Source organism: Babylonia areolata, chromosome 1, assembly GCF_041734735.1.
Source record: "Babylonia areolata isolate BAREFJ2019XMU chromosome 1, ASM4173473v1, whole genome shotgun sequence".
Lineage (NCBI taxonomy): Eukaryota > Metazoa > Mollusca > Gastropoda > Neogastropoda > Buccinidae > Babylonia > Babylonia areolata.
In genome coordinates, this window is record NC_134876.1 from 39,210,787 (window position 1) to 39,225,311 (window position 14,525).

The window sequence follows — 14,525 nt, forward strand, 5'->3', positions numbered from 1 at the left end:
TTCTTTTCTTTCCCTTTTTTTTTTTTTTTTTTTTTTTTGCTGCCCCATCATCTGCACCATTTCAGTGGCATTACTCCCACTCCGTTCATTCAGAGTCCTCCATACACAGCCACACCCAGGCTCGTCTGCCACAGTCCCAGTGCTGGCAGTCAACACGGAACCATATTGTTAGGTCACCAGGAGGCCACACAACAGATGAGACCCTGAACTGCTGCTGAGTCACTTCGGTGGTGTTCAGTAGTGCCTGTTCTGATTTAAGTTTTAACTTACTTAAGACACCACCTACTAAGGCTGTACTCTCTGCTTCCTGTCAGTCATAATGATATCCCAGTATCAACCAGGCCCAAAAGATACAGACATTTGCACTGTTGGTCAGGAAATTAGAGCAACATACCCAAAGACGTGGATGATACTCGACTGTGTAGTCCTAGTCTTCCCATTTAAGCCCATAGCACACTCAACTCTGGGTAAGAGCCGGCGACAGGCCGAAAAACCACCTCCGCTTGAATTTGAACCCATGTACTCCAAGCCGTCAGTCCGCAACACTAACCACTTCGCCAAGGCAGCTGGTTCAATTTACATTTTCTGTTGGAACTTCTAGTTTGATTAGGTTTAAGTTCTATAACTAGTATAACTACTGAATTAGTGACTAGTATACTATAAGGCTTGTTTGTTTTTCTTTCTTTTTTGTCCAACTCAAAATACATTCTTTTTTTGTATGGATAAGCATTCAAAAGAATTAATTCACTGGTAAATTAGTCTCTTTTTACAAGCTCATTCATCAAATAAAATAAGTAAGTCATATGTTATAGTTTACACTTGTCTGCATAATATAATTATACCAGCATAGATCCCATTCGACCATATCTTTCTATTGAAGCAACCACTCAGCTTGCCTGTTCCTAGATCCTAAAGGTGCATTCATTATTGCAATTCACTACCTGCTGGTTCGTCTTCTGATTTGTTCAAATTGTTGTCGCAGCTTCAGATGATTTTGAACAATGCTTATGCTGCAAGAATAATTTTCAAAAAGTCAAAAAACTAAAAAGGATCATGTTACTCCACTCTTACGTCACTTTCCATGATAGCCTCCTTCCCCTGCCTCTTCTCTGTCTTCAGTTTTTCAAGCTTAGAGTTATGCATGCTTGTGAATGACAGGTGTGAAAGCGCTTTGATTTGTATCTGCACAAGACACTAATCATTATTATCATTATTAGCTTTATTGGTTACCCATCCAGTACAGATTCAGTACAAACTGCTATACTGGCTTATCGCCACGTTGAAGGATCATTCCCATTATCTTACTTATCTTCTGTCCTACGACTTAAAACCACTCCATGTTCTCTCAGGTCCTCTTTTGAAAAGCTCCTTTAGGTCCCCCAAAACCTCTTCAAAGACATTTGCCCAAAGGGCCTTTCAGTATCAAGCACCTTCTGTCTGGAATTCTTTTCCTCTGGATCTCAGTCACTGACTAAGATTGTCCTCTTTCAAAACAAAATCGAAAACCTGCCTGTTCAAACAGGCCTTTTGGTGTGAAGCATTGCTGTTTGTTTGCATGCAGTCTTCCTCCTAGTCCTATCCACCCCACTTTACCTTCTACTGTTCTAGTTCTACTGAAATCATCATGTCATGTGTGTGCCTGTGAGAGAGTGTTAACCGTTTCTGCATGCAAGCATGTGTGTGTGTGTGTGTGTGTGTGTGTGTGTGTGTGTGTGTGTGTGTGTGTGTATGTGCACTCTGTATATGTGTGTGCGAGTATGTGTGTGTGTGTGTGTGTGTGTGTGTGTGTGCATGTGAGGTGTGTGTGTGTGTGTGTGTGTGTGTGTGTGTGTGTGTGTGTGTGGGGAAAGGGGAGGGATTATTCCTATAGATTATTACTCTTTTGGTGTATATTATATACAGCACATATATATATGTGTTGCTTTTTCATGTGCAGAGGTATACACATTATTATGCACTATTCATATTGTATATATTTGTATTATTTCATGTAAGATGCTTAAAGCTTATTATACTGGGAGTTTACACAATATAACATAAGTACTATCATTATTATAAATATAATATATATTTGTATTGTTTCATGTAAGATGCTTAGAGCTTATTATATTGGGAGTTTACACAATATAACATAAGCACTATCATTATTATTATTATTATTAATTATCAATACCTAGATAATATAAAGCACATATATCATATTTATAAATTATATGCTTTTTCATGTGCAGAGGTATACGCGTTATTATGCACTATTCATATTGTATATATTTGTATTGTTTCATGTAAGATGTTTAGACTAATTAGAGCTTATTTAGTTATTATATTGGGAGTTTACACAATATAACATAAGTACTACTGTATCACTATTATCATTATTATTATTATGTTAATTATCAATATAGATAATTTGTGTTCATGAAATGATGAATGAAAATGGCATTTCTTTCTTTCTCAGTTGAATAACTAACTTTAGACAACAGACCAGAGTTACTGAGAATATATGATCTAGGGATGCACATATAATAAAATATACTGACAATGACACTGACAAGGATACATCAACTGATCAAGGGACCGAAAATGCACCATATCAAAAAGAAGCATAACTTTGTAAAAAAAAAAAAGTATGTATATGTGTGTGTGTGTGTGTGTGTATTTATTTTATATAATTTAATATATTTTTCATTAAAATTTAAACACACACATACAGAGGGGAGACAGGCACACAGTTTCAGAGAGACAACATGAGTCACTGAGTGATCAAAAGTTTGGGACTGGGAGAGTTTCACTTTCACACTCACAGTCACAGGCAAATTTCATTTACACCTTTTTTTTCTTTCTTTTTTTTTTTAATTAAAAAATCAAAAGTGAAATACTTACATGTGGTGGGAGCCCAGAGTTAGACTTTCAGTTTTTGATGGTTGTCAGACAATGGTATTGTTTTATTTTCTCAGGAAGTATGTCACACACACACACACACACACACACACACACACACACACACACATGACAAAAGTTAGAAGGACTCAGACAACAAGAGTAGCACTGAGAGTGAGAGAGAGAGAGAGAGACTCAGACTTGTCCCCCACCCCCACCCCACCCCCACACACACACACCATCCGTTCTCCCGACTTCTTGATTTTGTGTCCTCGCGCCTCACCAGTAAACATTAGCTGGCTCAAAAGCTGATAGTTTGTCAACTGCAAATGATATCTTACCTGCTTTCGCGTGGCATTGTTTCAACAGATATATATTATTCAACTTCAAGAATCAATCACTCATCAGTTTTGTTTCGACAAAACGTTCTCGCCAGCCACACTCTTGCCTTTAGCATTTCCGGTTCCGTCTTTTTACACAAAGCATGCGAACGCGAAGTTACCCCGCAGACCTGTGCCAATGCAGTTATGTTTTTGGTGCAGCACATCCCCTTCTCCAATACTGCAGCCAGCATAAATCGTTTAATGACAGAGGCTGCGAAAGGACATTGGGGAAAGGGTTTGCCCAAGGAGAGGAAGAGAGAAAAGTAAAAGAAGGGAGAAAAAAAAGGAAAAAGAAAAAATGACAGCCAAGCAGTTGCGGTGGCCGAAAACTGGCCAGAGTGCTGGATTCTCGTCCGAGTGTCCCGAGTTTGTTCCGTGTTTTCGGTGGGTTGGTATATTTCCGATCTCCGATATCAACATCATATGTAAACATGCACATTCCGGCCGAATCTCATTCGTAAAAATGTAAAAGATCTTGGTACAAACGTTATATATCTTGTTATCCACGATGTCAGTGTTCGGTCACTGTTTATGAAAGCAAAAGAGAAAAAAAGAACAAAGAAAATGATTTATATATATATATATATATAAACGACAAGCACTTACCAAGACAAATCAACAAATTGATGTTCGTTGCATAATGAAAACAGATTTTTACCATTTAGGCCAGTCCAACAACAGTTACCAGAGAACATGACTGACAACCGATGCGCTAAAAAGATAGAGCCATGATTTGAAGTGCTTGAAAGCACCTCTCAACTCTGGAACTGGATGAGTTGCCGGGAAATATTTGTTACAACAAATATTACCAGTAGGTCTTGGAATTACTTTTTTTTTTTCTTGCATTTCATCGATCGAGTTCTCGAGGTTTTATGTGAAGGGACGTTGTGTCTGGGTGTGAGTGGCGTTGATTTATTTTCTGTATTATGAGGGATGGGGCTGGATGTAATTGGTGTTAATAGGGATACGGCCATGGCAGAGCTTGTGGTTGTACTAACGAGGCAGTTGGTATTCACTAGTTGCTCTGTGCCTTCCGTCGAGACCGGGGAATGGGCTGGAAAATATGCCAGCATCACTCATGTCCACGCTGGAAGACGCAGTCTGAAAACTGTCGTACCGTGACCCTCGAAAAATGACTGATCTAACTTAGGGGTGACCAAGGTCAGACCGACAGGTTGCAACTCAGTGTGTCACCGATGCTTCTGCATCTTCTCAGTCGATGACGTCTTTGTTGGAGAAGGGCTAGCATACAACTGAGATCACTGAGTCACTGATTGGCAGTCTTTTTGACTGGCCTGGGGGGTCCGTGCCAACAGTCAGGTTGAGTCCCTCCTCAGGTCCTTTGTGATAATCACACGTTAATACGTGACTTCAGACTTGTACTAGAACTGAAGGTCATATAGAGTGTATACCGATGTCAAGGGTCATGTTCAGGACAGAACATTTCTGGGAATGAAACGTATCAGTTCTGTCTTCTTTCCCATAATGGTACAACTGAGCTTGCCACAGTCATGCATGTCAATGAAACTAGTCGGCGGCAGTGGGTATTTTTACACTCAGTGATGTCAATGGCGGCGGGTGGTGTCGGGAGCGCTTGAACTGACACTCAAGCAGTGGAAGGCAGTCCTGACTGAGGACTCAGTTACTTTTCCTCATGTCTTCCACTCATTGCTTGACTGTCGTTTTAATGCCGCCGACAGAGCAGGAAAAGGCTCGTTCACTGCCGTCTTCGTTGTTCATCCTTTCATCACATTGTACGCCGGTTTCACCCTTCAGGTGAAAATTAAGCGGTGATCGCTGTGTGATGACCTTCACGTTATTCGGTCACTTTTTTTATTTATTTTGATTAGGCTATTTATTTATGTATTTATCAGTTTATTTATTCGGTTATTTATTTATTTACTCAGTTATTCATTTATCTATTCATTTTCCTTGTTTGTTTATGATATGTCACTGATTTCACTGACGAATTAACACTGAGTTGGTTTGTGTCTGCTCAGTGGGGTTCAGTCATTCTGACACCGTACTGTCTCATTCCTTCGTCAGTGGAAAGGCTGGATATACTCATTTTCCATGACGGTCGCAACCCGCCTCAGTGCACTGGCACTGACATGGTGATCGTGTACGCCGCAGTATAGCAGTGCCCCCCACCCCCACCCCCTCCCCCCACTCCACTCTTTCAACCCCCACACCCACCCACACCAAGAACGGAAAAGGCGTATCATATGATAAAGTGTTTATCAAGTATTACTGTTTTCTACCCCTATGATGCTCATGATGATACTAATTCGTTGCCGGACCGGCGTCCACGGAGATCCAGCCCGCTACCAATTAATTAGCCACCGCGGCTCAGTGCTGTGGAGCTGCACCGAATATACCGCCAGCCCCAGACCAGTCCCTGATCACTGGTAAACACTCGCCTCCACTTGGAAAAGGAACAAAAATGAATTAACAGGGCATGAGGATTTTAGCCATCAGCCATTTCATTTAAAACTTCAGTTATAAAGGCCGGGACAGAATGGTCTCATTCATGCTTCCAACTTGATCACAATGGACGACAAATTACTTTTTGTTTGCTTCTTAGTGATGTAAATTCGCATGCTAAAATACACAGTGCAGCAGCTACATTATCACTGAGTGTATGCTATGCTATTCACTCACACACACACACACACATACACATACACACACGCGCCGGCACATACATGATACTTAACACACAGCCGTACAAACACACACACACGCGGCGCGCGCGACCCCTCTCTCCCCACACCTCCGACCTTTTCTCCGTCAAATATCACTTGGAGTGGATAGGCATTGACTATCTTCATCAACGGGACAAGAGCTCACCTTAAATTCAATAGGAATTCAAAAGGCAATTCAACTGGAAGGATACATTGAACTTATCCTATATTCATTGCTGTGGTCTTCTTGTTTTCTCAGTGGAAAAGGCAACTGCGACGGATGCATTGAAATTCCATCTTCATTCTCTTGGCTCTGGTCTGTTCACGCAAAACTTCTATTTCAACCATACACATCGTCCAGCCAGCGCGCGCACATGCATACCGTGGCGTATGAGCGCACATTTAATTCATAAAAATATAGCACACTAGACTGACTGTGAATGTGTCCGTCTGCACACACACACACACACACAGGCACACGCACGCGGCACACACACACGCGCGCGCGCGCGCACACTGACACACATACACACACACACACACACACTATAGGCTCTGGTCTGTCACGGTTCACACAAAACTTCTTTGGCGATGTTAAACCATACACGTCATCTAGCCAACGGGCACACATGCATACCGTGGCGTATGAGCGCACATTCAATTCATAAAAAAAATATAGCACACCAGACTGACCGTGAATCTGTCTGTACACATACACGCGCGCGCGCGCGCGCGTGGAGACTAGAAAAAGCAAACAAACAACAGTGGAGACACCGAAGTCCAACTGATGATTTCTGGACCTTTTCTTCTTTAACCGAACAACTCTTTGGCGATGTCAAACCGTGCACGTCATCTTCAGGCCCTATAATCTCCGGACAGTTAACTATTGACACTGGCGTGATGGACCTATACTTTAGTTAACTGATGAGGGATATTGTTGTCTGCCCCATATAAATATAGACTGGGCTGAAGGACTGTAGCTGAAGAAACATTGAGCGCGTGCTTGTTTTGTGCCACAGTTGTGAGCTTATTGACTTGTGTTGACTATTTTTCTTCAGGAAATGAGCTTTGGAAAATTTTGTTTCCTCTCAGCTCTGTATAATTTGTTTGTTTCATGGAGGTTTCATTTCAGTTAGAGCGGTGTCAGTTCAACAGTTACATGTGAAACGCAGATCTCAAGTTCACTGGAAACAACTATGTTCAGTTATCATTTCGGCTGTGCAGGATATTTCTCAAGTCAGTGCTTAATCTTACGACTACACTTGTGAGATACCAACAACTTTACGCAGAATAAAGGCTTCACAGACGTTGATATTGAGCTCCAGAGCTTATTATGATTTGAGGATTATGTGATGAAAAAAAATCAACTATTCTACAAAGTCAAAATTCATTTTGTGAACTAAGGCGGGATTTTCCAAAGATTTATTTTTCACAGTTTTCTTGTACACGATGAATTCAGTCAACCGTGTACTGATTTTCGTAAGCTTCGGTTGTGTATTGCCAGATTTTGTGGTGCGTTGACTCTCTCTCTGTGTCTTTCTATCTCTGTCTGTCTGTCTCTGTCTCTCTCTAGGTTCTCCTATCTTTCTACGAGGCTTACATATTTTTCATACACTCAAAGATCTTGCAGACAGAGCTAGAAAAGGAGTGTCAGCTATAATCAAGTTACTCTGGACTATAGGCGAACACTCCCCCCAGGTGTTTGGGTTTTCTTAATGTTCGATTGTCTGTTAAATACAACCGATACTAACATACGGATTTGAAAGATGGGGTTTAACTTTTGACCAAGAGCACATAGAGAAAATTCATCGAACTGCCCAGAAACGATTTATGAGTTTAAGCCCAAAGTCGCCTAGACAGTGGCATTTAATATATGCAGAAACATGTAGGTTTCCTCTTTCTGTGAAAACTTATGCAAAATGTGTTAAATTTTGACCACGACTAGTATGTATGGACGAAAACAGATATCCAAAGAAAGCTTACAATATATTATTATCACTGCAAAGACAAAACCACTTTACGTGGGCGTGTCGTGTAAGACTGAATGTTTTATGCAAGTAGGTGTACGGATTTGGCATTGTTTGGGAAGCTCAAGGGGTGGGGAATGTAAGGCTGTCTCTTTCAGAATCATAGATTCGTTTGGACAAGACTGACATGCTTCAATTGAAAAGTGTGATTTCTTTCACTGAGGTATATTCCAGCTCCAATCAGTCAATATCTCTCAAAGTCTACTTTCATCAGGTTAAGAATGTGAACTTACGAAGGTGTCTTGCTAAGTTTAGAATTGGTATGTTCCCCATCTTAATATAGTTACTTGCGATACAGACCCCTCAGTTTTAGATAATGATGAAAGCAATTGTATACAGGCCCTTTTTAGACAATGATAGCTATTGTCCTTTTGGTCGTAATGCAATTGAAAATGAAGTGCGCTTTCTTTTCTTGTGTCACTGGTGACAAATAACAGGATCTGCGAGAAGAATTAATACCAGTTAAGTATTTCTGTAATTCTTCAGTTAAGCTTTCTTTGATTCTAGCCTGTGAAAACGCTGATATTATAACCTGAAAATGTTCTTTAATTATATATAGAGCACTTAACTGTTGGTAAGAATGCTTAATAATAGTCAGTTCAATCAATGCATGATGTTTTTCGTGAAACTGTGCACTCTTATTGTTATGGTCAGAGGCCTGACAATTAAAACATTTGTTGATTTTGACTATCTCCAGCCCCCACCCCCACCCCCGCACCCCTCCCCCCCCTCCCCCATTGACATTAAGTCAAGACTTGACAACAGACGTACTCAGTCGGGGGACACACGAACGATGGGCTCACGTTTTAGGGACGGGAGAGGGGTAAGGGGGGGGGGGGTGAGCCTGAGGAATGGGGATGGACTAATTCAATAATGGATAGTCACCATTTCCGGAAGGTAACAAGTGTGTGTGTGTATGTTTCCCGCCCACTTGGGTGACTAGGACTACCTTAGGTAATTCAATGAATACGTGACATTGTTAAAATCGAAGAGGGGGAATACTGTATCATAAACAGTCACATAGAAAATACTGTTCAAACTGACATAATTCGGGAACGAACTCTTACAAAAATGAAGGTTAAAGTCAGTCAGGAGAGAGAGAGAGAGAATGAGTGAGTGAGTGAATGAATGAATCATGTTTATTTTTTAGGTTAATAGATTAAGCAAATAATTGCTTGTTTCATCCAGTCCTCGAAAGGGAAAATGTCAAAAGAAAAGAAAAGAAGACAGAGAGATAGAGAGAAAGAGTCATGGTCAATGATGAGACAGCCGCTTGAGAGGTGAAATGGGGGAAGAGACTATAATATGCAATTAATTAAGATTGATCAAGTTAAGGAGTGCGGGGTAGGTTCAATAAGGAAAGAGAGAGAGGGGGGATGCATATCAGTATATATATATATATATATATATAAAGAGGGGGGGGATTAGAGACAGACAGACAGAAAGAACTGCAGAAGTGCGGCCAAACTAACGCTGAAATGTGGATTGCAGGCGAACAGACATCCTGCAAGTGAGCCTTATACAGGTACTGATGTGTTTACACACATATTGGGTATACCTACATGTGTAAGTGAATGTGAATGTCTGAGTTTGTCCAGCTGATGAGTAATACTATATATCGTCATCAGTTGCGGGCACTGGTGCCACCCTCAGCTGGCAGCCGGTGTGTGTGTGTGTGTGTGTGTGTGTGTGTGTGAGTGTTATCACGGTGAAACGGCATTGAGCCCCAGTTAGAGAAAAGGCGCTGTAGAAAATTTACATTATACTGAATTATCATTACTTTATCATAAGTATATATATGATAGTCAGTCGTGTCCGACTATGACCATCAGAACAGCAGAGGAGGCAACTGCTGTTCCGACTATTTGGGCTAGAATTTGATTACAGTGGAGAGTGTCTTGCCCAAGTACATCCCCACTCTCTCGGCCAAGAGGGTTTTAGGACAGTCGGCGTTGGGATGGTTCCCAAAGGCCAACTAGCCCACAAGGCTGCAGCACTAAGAGCCAGTGCAATTTTGCCTCCTAGTTTGAGAGTCATAGTCCTTCACAAAAGACTAAGCTGTAAATGGTATCCCATTGACTGGAGAAACCATTGATAATACAGCTCTCACTTTGCTGTTGGCCCAAATGTAAACTTATGTCAATCTGTGATATAAGCCGAGTGTTGGGCCTTTTAGTTAGAATAATAATAATGATAATAATAATGTAGCCTACATTTATATAGCGCCCTTTCTCTGAAAGAGCTCGGAGCGCTTTACATGAAAGAAAATACAAATTACACTGATAAATCGAGTCATCAAGTTCATGACCACTCAGTCTTCACGGCAGTTTCTCAAAACCCCTCTCCCCCCACCCCTCCCGCCACTCTCTCTCTCTCCCACTCTTCATGCATCCAAAGTGAGCTGACGTGGATGGTCACCACCATGGTCACCAAGTGTTGATGAAAAAGGAACTTGAAGCTGGGAATGCTTATAGACAGGTTTTAAAAAGAGTTTTTAGTGATGAGCGAAAAGCAGAAAAAGAATCAGACGGATGCACGGATATGATGAGGAAGGTTGTTCCAGACTGATATGAGGAGCAGCAAAGAAGAAAGAACGTTCACCATAGGTTCTTGTATTGACACGAGGAAGTCTCAAAAGGTAACAGACTGCCGGAGGAAGAGCGGAGGTTTCTTGAGAGAGTGTAAAGTTGAACGCTAAGGTCAGAAAGATAGTGAAGTAGTAGTAGTAGTAGCTGTTGTTGTTGTTGTTTATTGTTGCTATTATTATTATTATTATTACTACTATTATTATCATTATATCATCACCATCACATTTAGTTGCTTATGTCATGCCGTACTTAACTCAACATCAGTCACTTGTCCGAGTCATTAGTCGCGTCAGTTTTACTATGTTAATAAGAAGATACAGCGATAACGTCTTTTTTATTTGTTTGTTTGTTTTTGTTTCTGTTTTTTGTTTGTTCTGTTTTTTTGTTGTTGTTGTTTTTGTTTTTTGTTTGTTTGTTTTTTGTTTGTTTTTTGCTGCCCCATCATCTGCACCGTTTCAGTGGCATTACTTCAGTCCACGCCGTTCATTTAGATTCCCCCATACACGGCCACACCCGGGTTCGTCCCTCACAGTTTCAATGTCGGCAGTCCGCAGGGAACCATCGATGTTAGGTCGCCAGGAGGTCACACACCAGAGGAGACCCTGCACTGCTGCTGAGCCACTTCGGTGGTATTCAGTGGTGCCTGTTCTGATTTAATGTACTTAGGACACCACCTACTAAGCCCCCAACTAACGACAATAATGGCTTAGTCGCGGAGCCTCCCAGAGCGGAGACCGCCACCACGTCCCTCAAACAACAGCCCCCCATGAATCTGCCGACACTGAAGACATTGACAGGACTCACCCCAAGCACAGAAGTGGAGGGGTATCGAAACTGAGGTCACCATGAGAGCAGGGCATGAAAGGCCACAGACTTTAAGACTATGAGTTTTGTTTATATTGATGATGGTGGAGGAGTAGGATGACGATGACGATGACGATGTTGCTATGGAGGTCCATTTTGGTTTGGGACTGCGTGACAAGGCTGTACTCTACGCCTCCTGTCATAATAATATCCCGGCGTTAACCAGGCCCAAGAGATACAGCCACTTGCAGTGCTGGTCAAGTAATTAGAGCAACACACCCAAAGACGCATCCTTGAAGTGGATGACACTCGAGTGTGTGGCCCCAGTCTCTCCATTTAGTCCAGGGCAGATACAAAAATGGTCTAAATGGGTGCAACAAAACCGTTCTTTTCACGATAAAATAGAATAAACCATACTGATCACGCTGATGTAAAGTTGACCGCTGTAAGTGGGCGGGAATTTGATTAGATTTGATTTTTAATGATTATTTTTCACACATCTGGCCATGAGAGAGAGCCTTACAAATAGTGGCAAGGCAAGAGCAAGCCAGGGTTACGCAAGCGCGGTATAAGGGGTCGCCAGAGGAAAGCGTACAGCACGGTACAGTACATGTGACTGACTGCTGCCGCGCTGATGCTGTTCTATAACTCCCTTAGGACACTGCGGCAGATGACAGATACTGTACAGAAAATAAGAGAACTCTTTGGGGTCAAAAGGAAACAAACATTTTCAATTTCATGTATTTTATACTAAATCGATAAAAGACACAAATTCACTTTTATGAATGTTTTCCAGTTTCTTACCAGTCATGACATTTCATAAAGAATGAAAGCAGTATTATACTGACTGCAAAGGTGAATATACGAAGGTAGCACGGAATCATTTAGTTCGTAAGTACAATTTTGTTGACATTTTACGCAATGCACATCTCGGAAATACTTCATGCTCTGCTTATCAACGACTAGTATATAAATATCTAAATATGTGTTAACCAGGTTTGTTTGAATGAACATTGTCGGAGCACTGTCCAGAAAATTAATTCAGAAAGCATGGAAGGCAGATGATGGCAAAATCGACCAGCATTATGTCTTGATGTGAAAAGAAGGGTATGAAATACATATTTTTCTTTCGGGAAATGAACCGGCATTTGCAAATGTGACTCACGAACCCTGGCGCAGTAGACACGTCAGTTTACCGTGGGAAAGAAAATGCATCTGGCTGGAGTATGAAAGTGGCAAAATGAAGTGCATCAGATAGTCATGAAGAGCAAAGACTGCCTGGTAGATGAAAATGGGTCAGTCTCCAGAACTTTGTTGGAATCGGGGTCTCTCAGTCTGATGTGTTTACATGTGTTTCACAATGATTATTCAAATATTTCACATGTTATCAGGACTGCAGTTGAATAGAGAAATGTCTGCAACAATTTTGTGAGAATCTGTTTTGTCCTTGTGTCTTAAATGTGTTGAAAATTATTAAAAACATCCAAAATTTAGGCGCCATTTTGTGACATGGCTATGTGTCTGAACTTGAAGTTGTCAGAAACAAATAAGTACAAATCTTATTAAAATCCAGTACACACAGACCTGATCTATATTCATTTGTTGTTATAATAAAACATTGATCATCAATAAAAATGGTATTGAAATAGTACGTAAAAAAACCCGTGTGACAGACGTAAAAACCCGTTCCACTTGACATGTTTTTTAATCAAAGGCAAGCACAGCGTAAATCGGTTTGACAAACACCCTTCAATCGTGTGTGTTTGAACACAGATTCAGAGAATGTGTTCAAGTGTTTCCAACAGCATGTGAAATGTACATATATGTTACACGGAAATCTCCGATATGTTCATTCGCCCCAATGATTGATATATTGTTTGAAAATAAACTGTGTTAATTTCGACGCTGTTATGGTTTGTTATGCATTTTTCACTCATTCGATTAAGCTTAGACACAATCTCTGTTTCTGACACATGGCGAGATGCGGTAATATTCGGATACTGGCGTAAGATTTCGAAACAAGTGAACTCATGATGTTCGATAAGACTGATTTTAGTTGAATACTTATTGCATCAAAAATTGCAAACAGCAAAGTTCAAAGTAGAAAATCACCCGTTATAATTACCTTGATTCTGGCTTATGCTGTCCTGTGAAGTTACATCACGAAATGATGTGTTATCAGTTCACGTGACAGACGAAGTGTGGAATGAAAAAATCCGAAAAACACGTCAGTCCCTACGATCTTATCATATTGCAGAATTTGATTGGAACAGCCACATTTTACATCACTCCAAGTTCTGAAAAACCAAACTGTGCACTGATTGTGAATGATTAAAAAAAAATTTAAGAAAAAAAAAGTTTGAAGCATTTCACGTCAGTTTAGAAGTTCTTGAGGTGAAGTCAAGTGTTACGTTCGGACACGGAACATATGTTCTTCCGTTCTGCTTTACGCAGATAAAATTTCTTATTCTTAGTTTTTGTTTTAGTTGTTGTTGCTTTGTTTTGGTTTTATTTGGTTTTTTTCTCATAGTTTTACTTTTATTACATTTTTGTTTTTCTGTAATCCTACGGACTTGTACACTGTGAGGATAAAGCTAATCGGTTTTCTGTTTATTGATCGAATAAAAAGATACAAAGAATCCGGTGCTTTTATCACAATCATTCAGATAAAGAGGATAACTTTTGTCAATATAAATTATACTGCTCCCGTTTCATAATATATTCAACAGTAGTACTTCAAACAGTTAAACATTGGAAAGAATTGATGTAAAAATGGAGTGCCTGCTACCTTTCTGAAAAAAAACCCATCCAGGGTGGGGAAGTTAGTCTAGGTATTTTGGGTTCCATGTTACATATGTCATAAGTTTTTAGGTAATCATTGATAAAATACATAATTTTGCTAGGACTTTGTTTGATTTCGTTGCATAGGCTAGGATTGCATGATAGATTCATTATTAGCATTATCATGAATCCAGTAATTCAAACATCTATGTTAGGAAAGTTAGTTTGGGTAACTTGGATTCAGTGTTACACATGTTACAACAAAGTTTTATATAATCATTAACCAAAAAAAATACATGATATATTATTATTATTGATATCATCAATATCATTATTATTACTTATATCCCACGCTAAATTGACGTATACTTCGCCAGG

At 40.4% G+C, this 14,525-nt stretch overlaps 2 protein-coding genes across 2 annotated transcripts in view; one reads left to right on the forward strand and one right to left on the reverse strand.

Annotated features, from left to right (window-relative positions):
• LOC143282768 (putative ATP-dependent RNA helicase DDX46) overlaps nt 1–3,342 on the reverse strand; it is a 69,727-nt gene extending 66,385 nt beyond the window's left edge. The window contains exon 1 of the mRNA XM_076588531.1: nt 3,222–3,342. Within this exon, the coding sequence (XP_076444646.1) occupies nt 3,222–3,238 (17 nt within the window). The 5' untranslated portion in view covers nt 3,239–3,342. The remainder of the gene's footprint in view (nt 1–3,221) is intronic.
• Nucleotides 3,343–7,336: 3,994 nt separating this feature from the next.
• Nucleotides 7,337–14,525, forward strand: part of LOC143292022 (uncharacterized) — a 26,092-nt gene continuing 18,903 nt past the window's right edge. The window contains exons 1-2 of the mRNA XM_076602191.1: nt 7,337–7,459; nt 9,466–9,499. Of these exons, the coding sequence (XP_076458306.1) occupies nt 7,397–7,459; nt 9,466–9,499 (97 nt within the window). The 5' untranslated portion in view covers nt 7,337–7,396. The remainder of the gene's footprint in view (nt 7,460–9,465; nt 9,500–14,525) is intronic.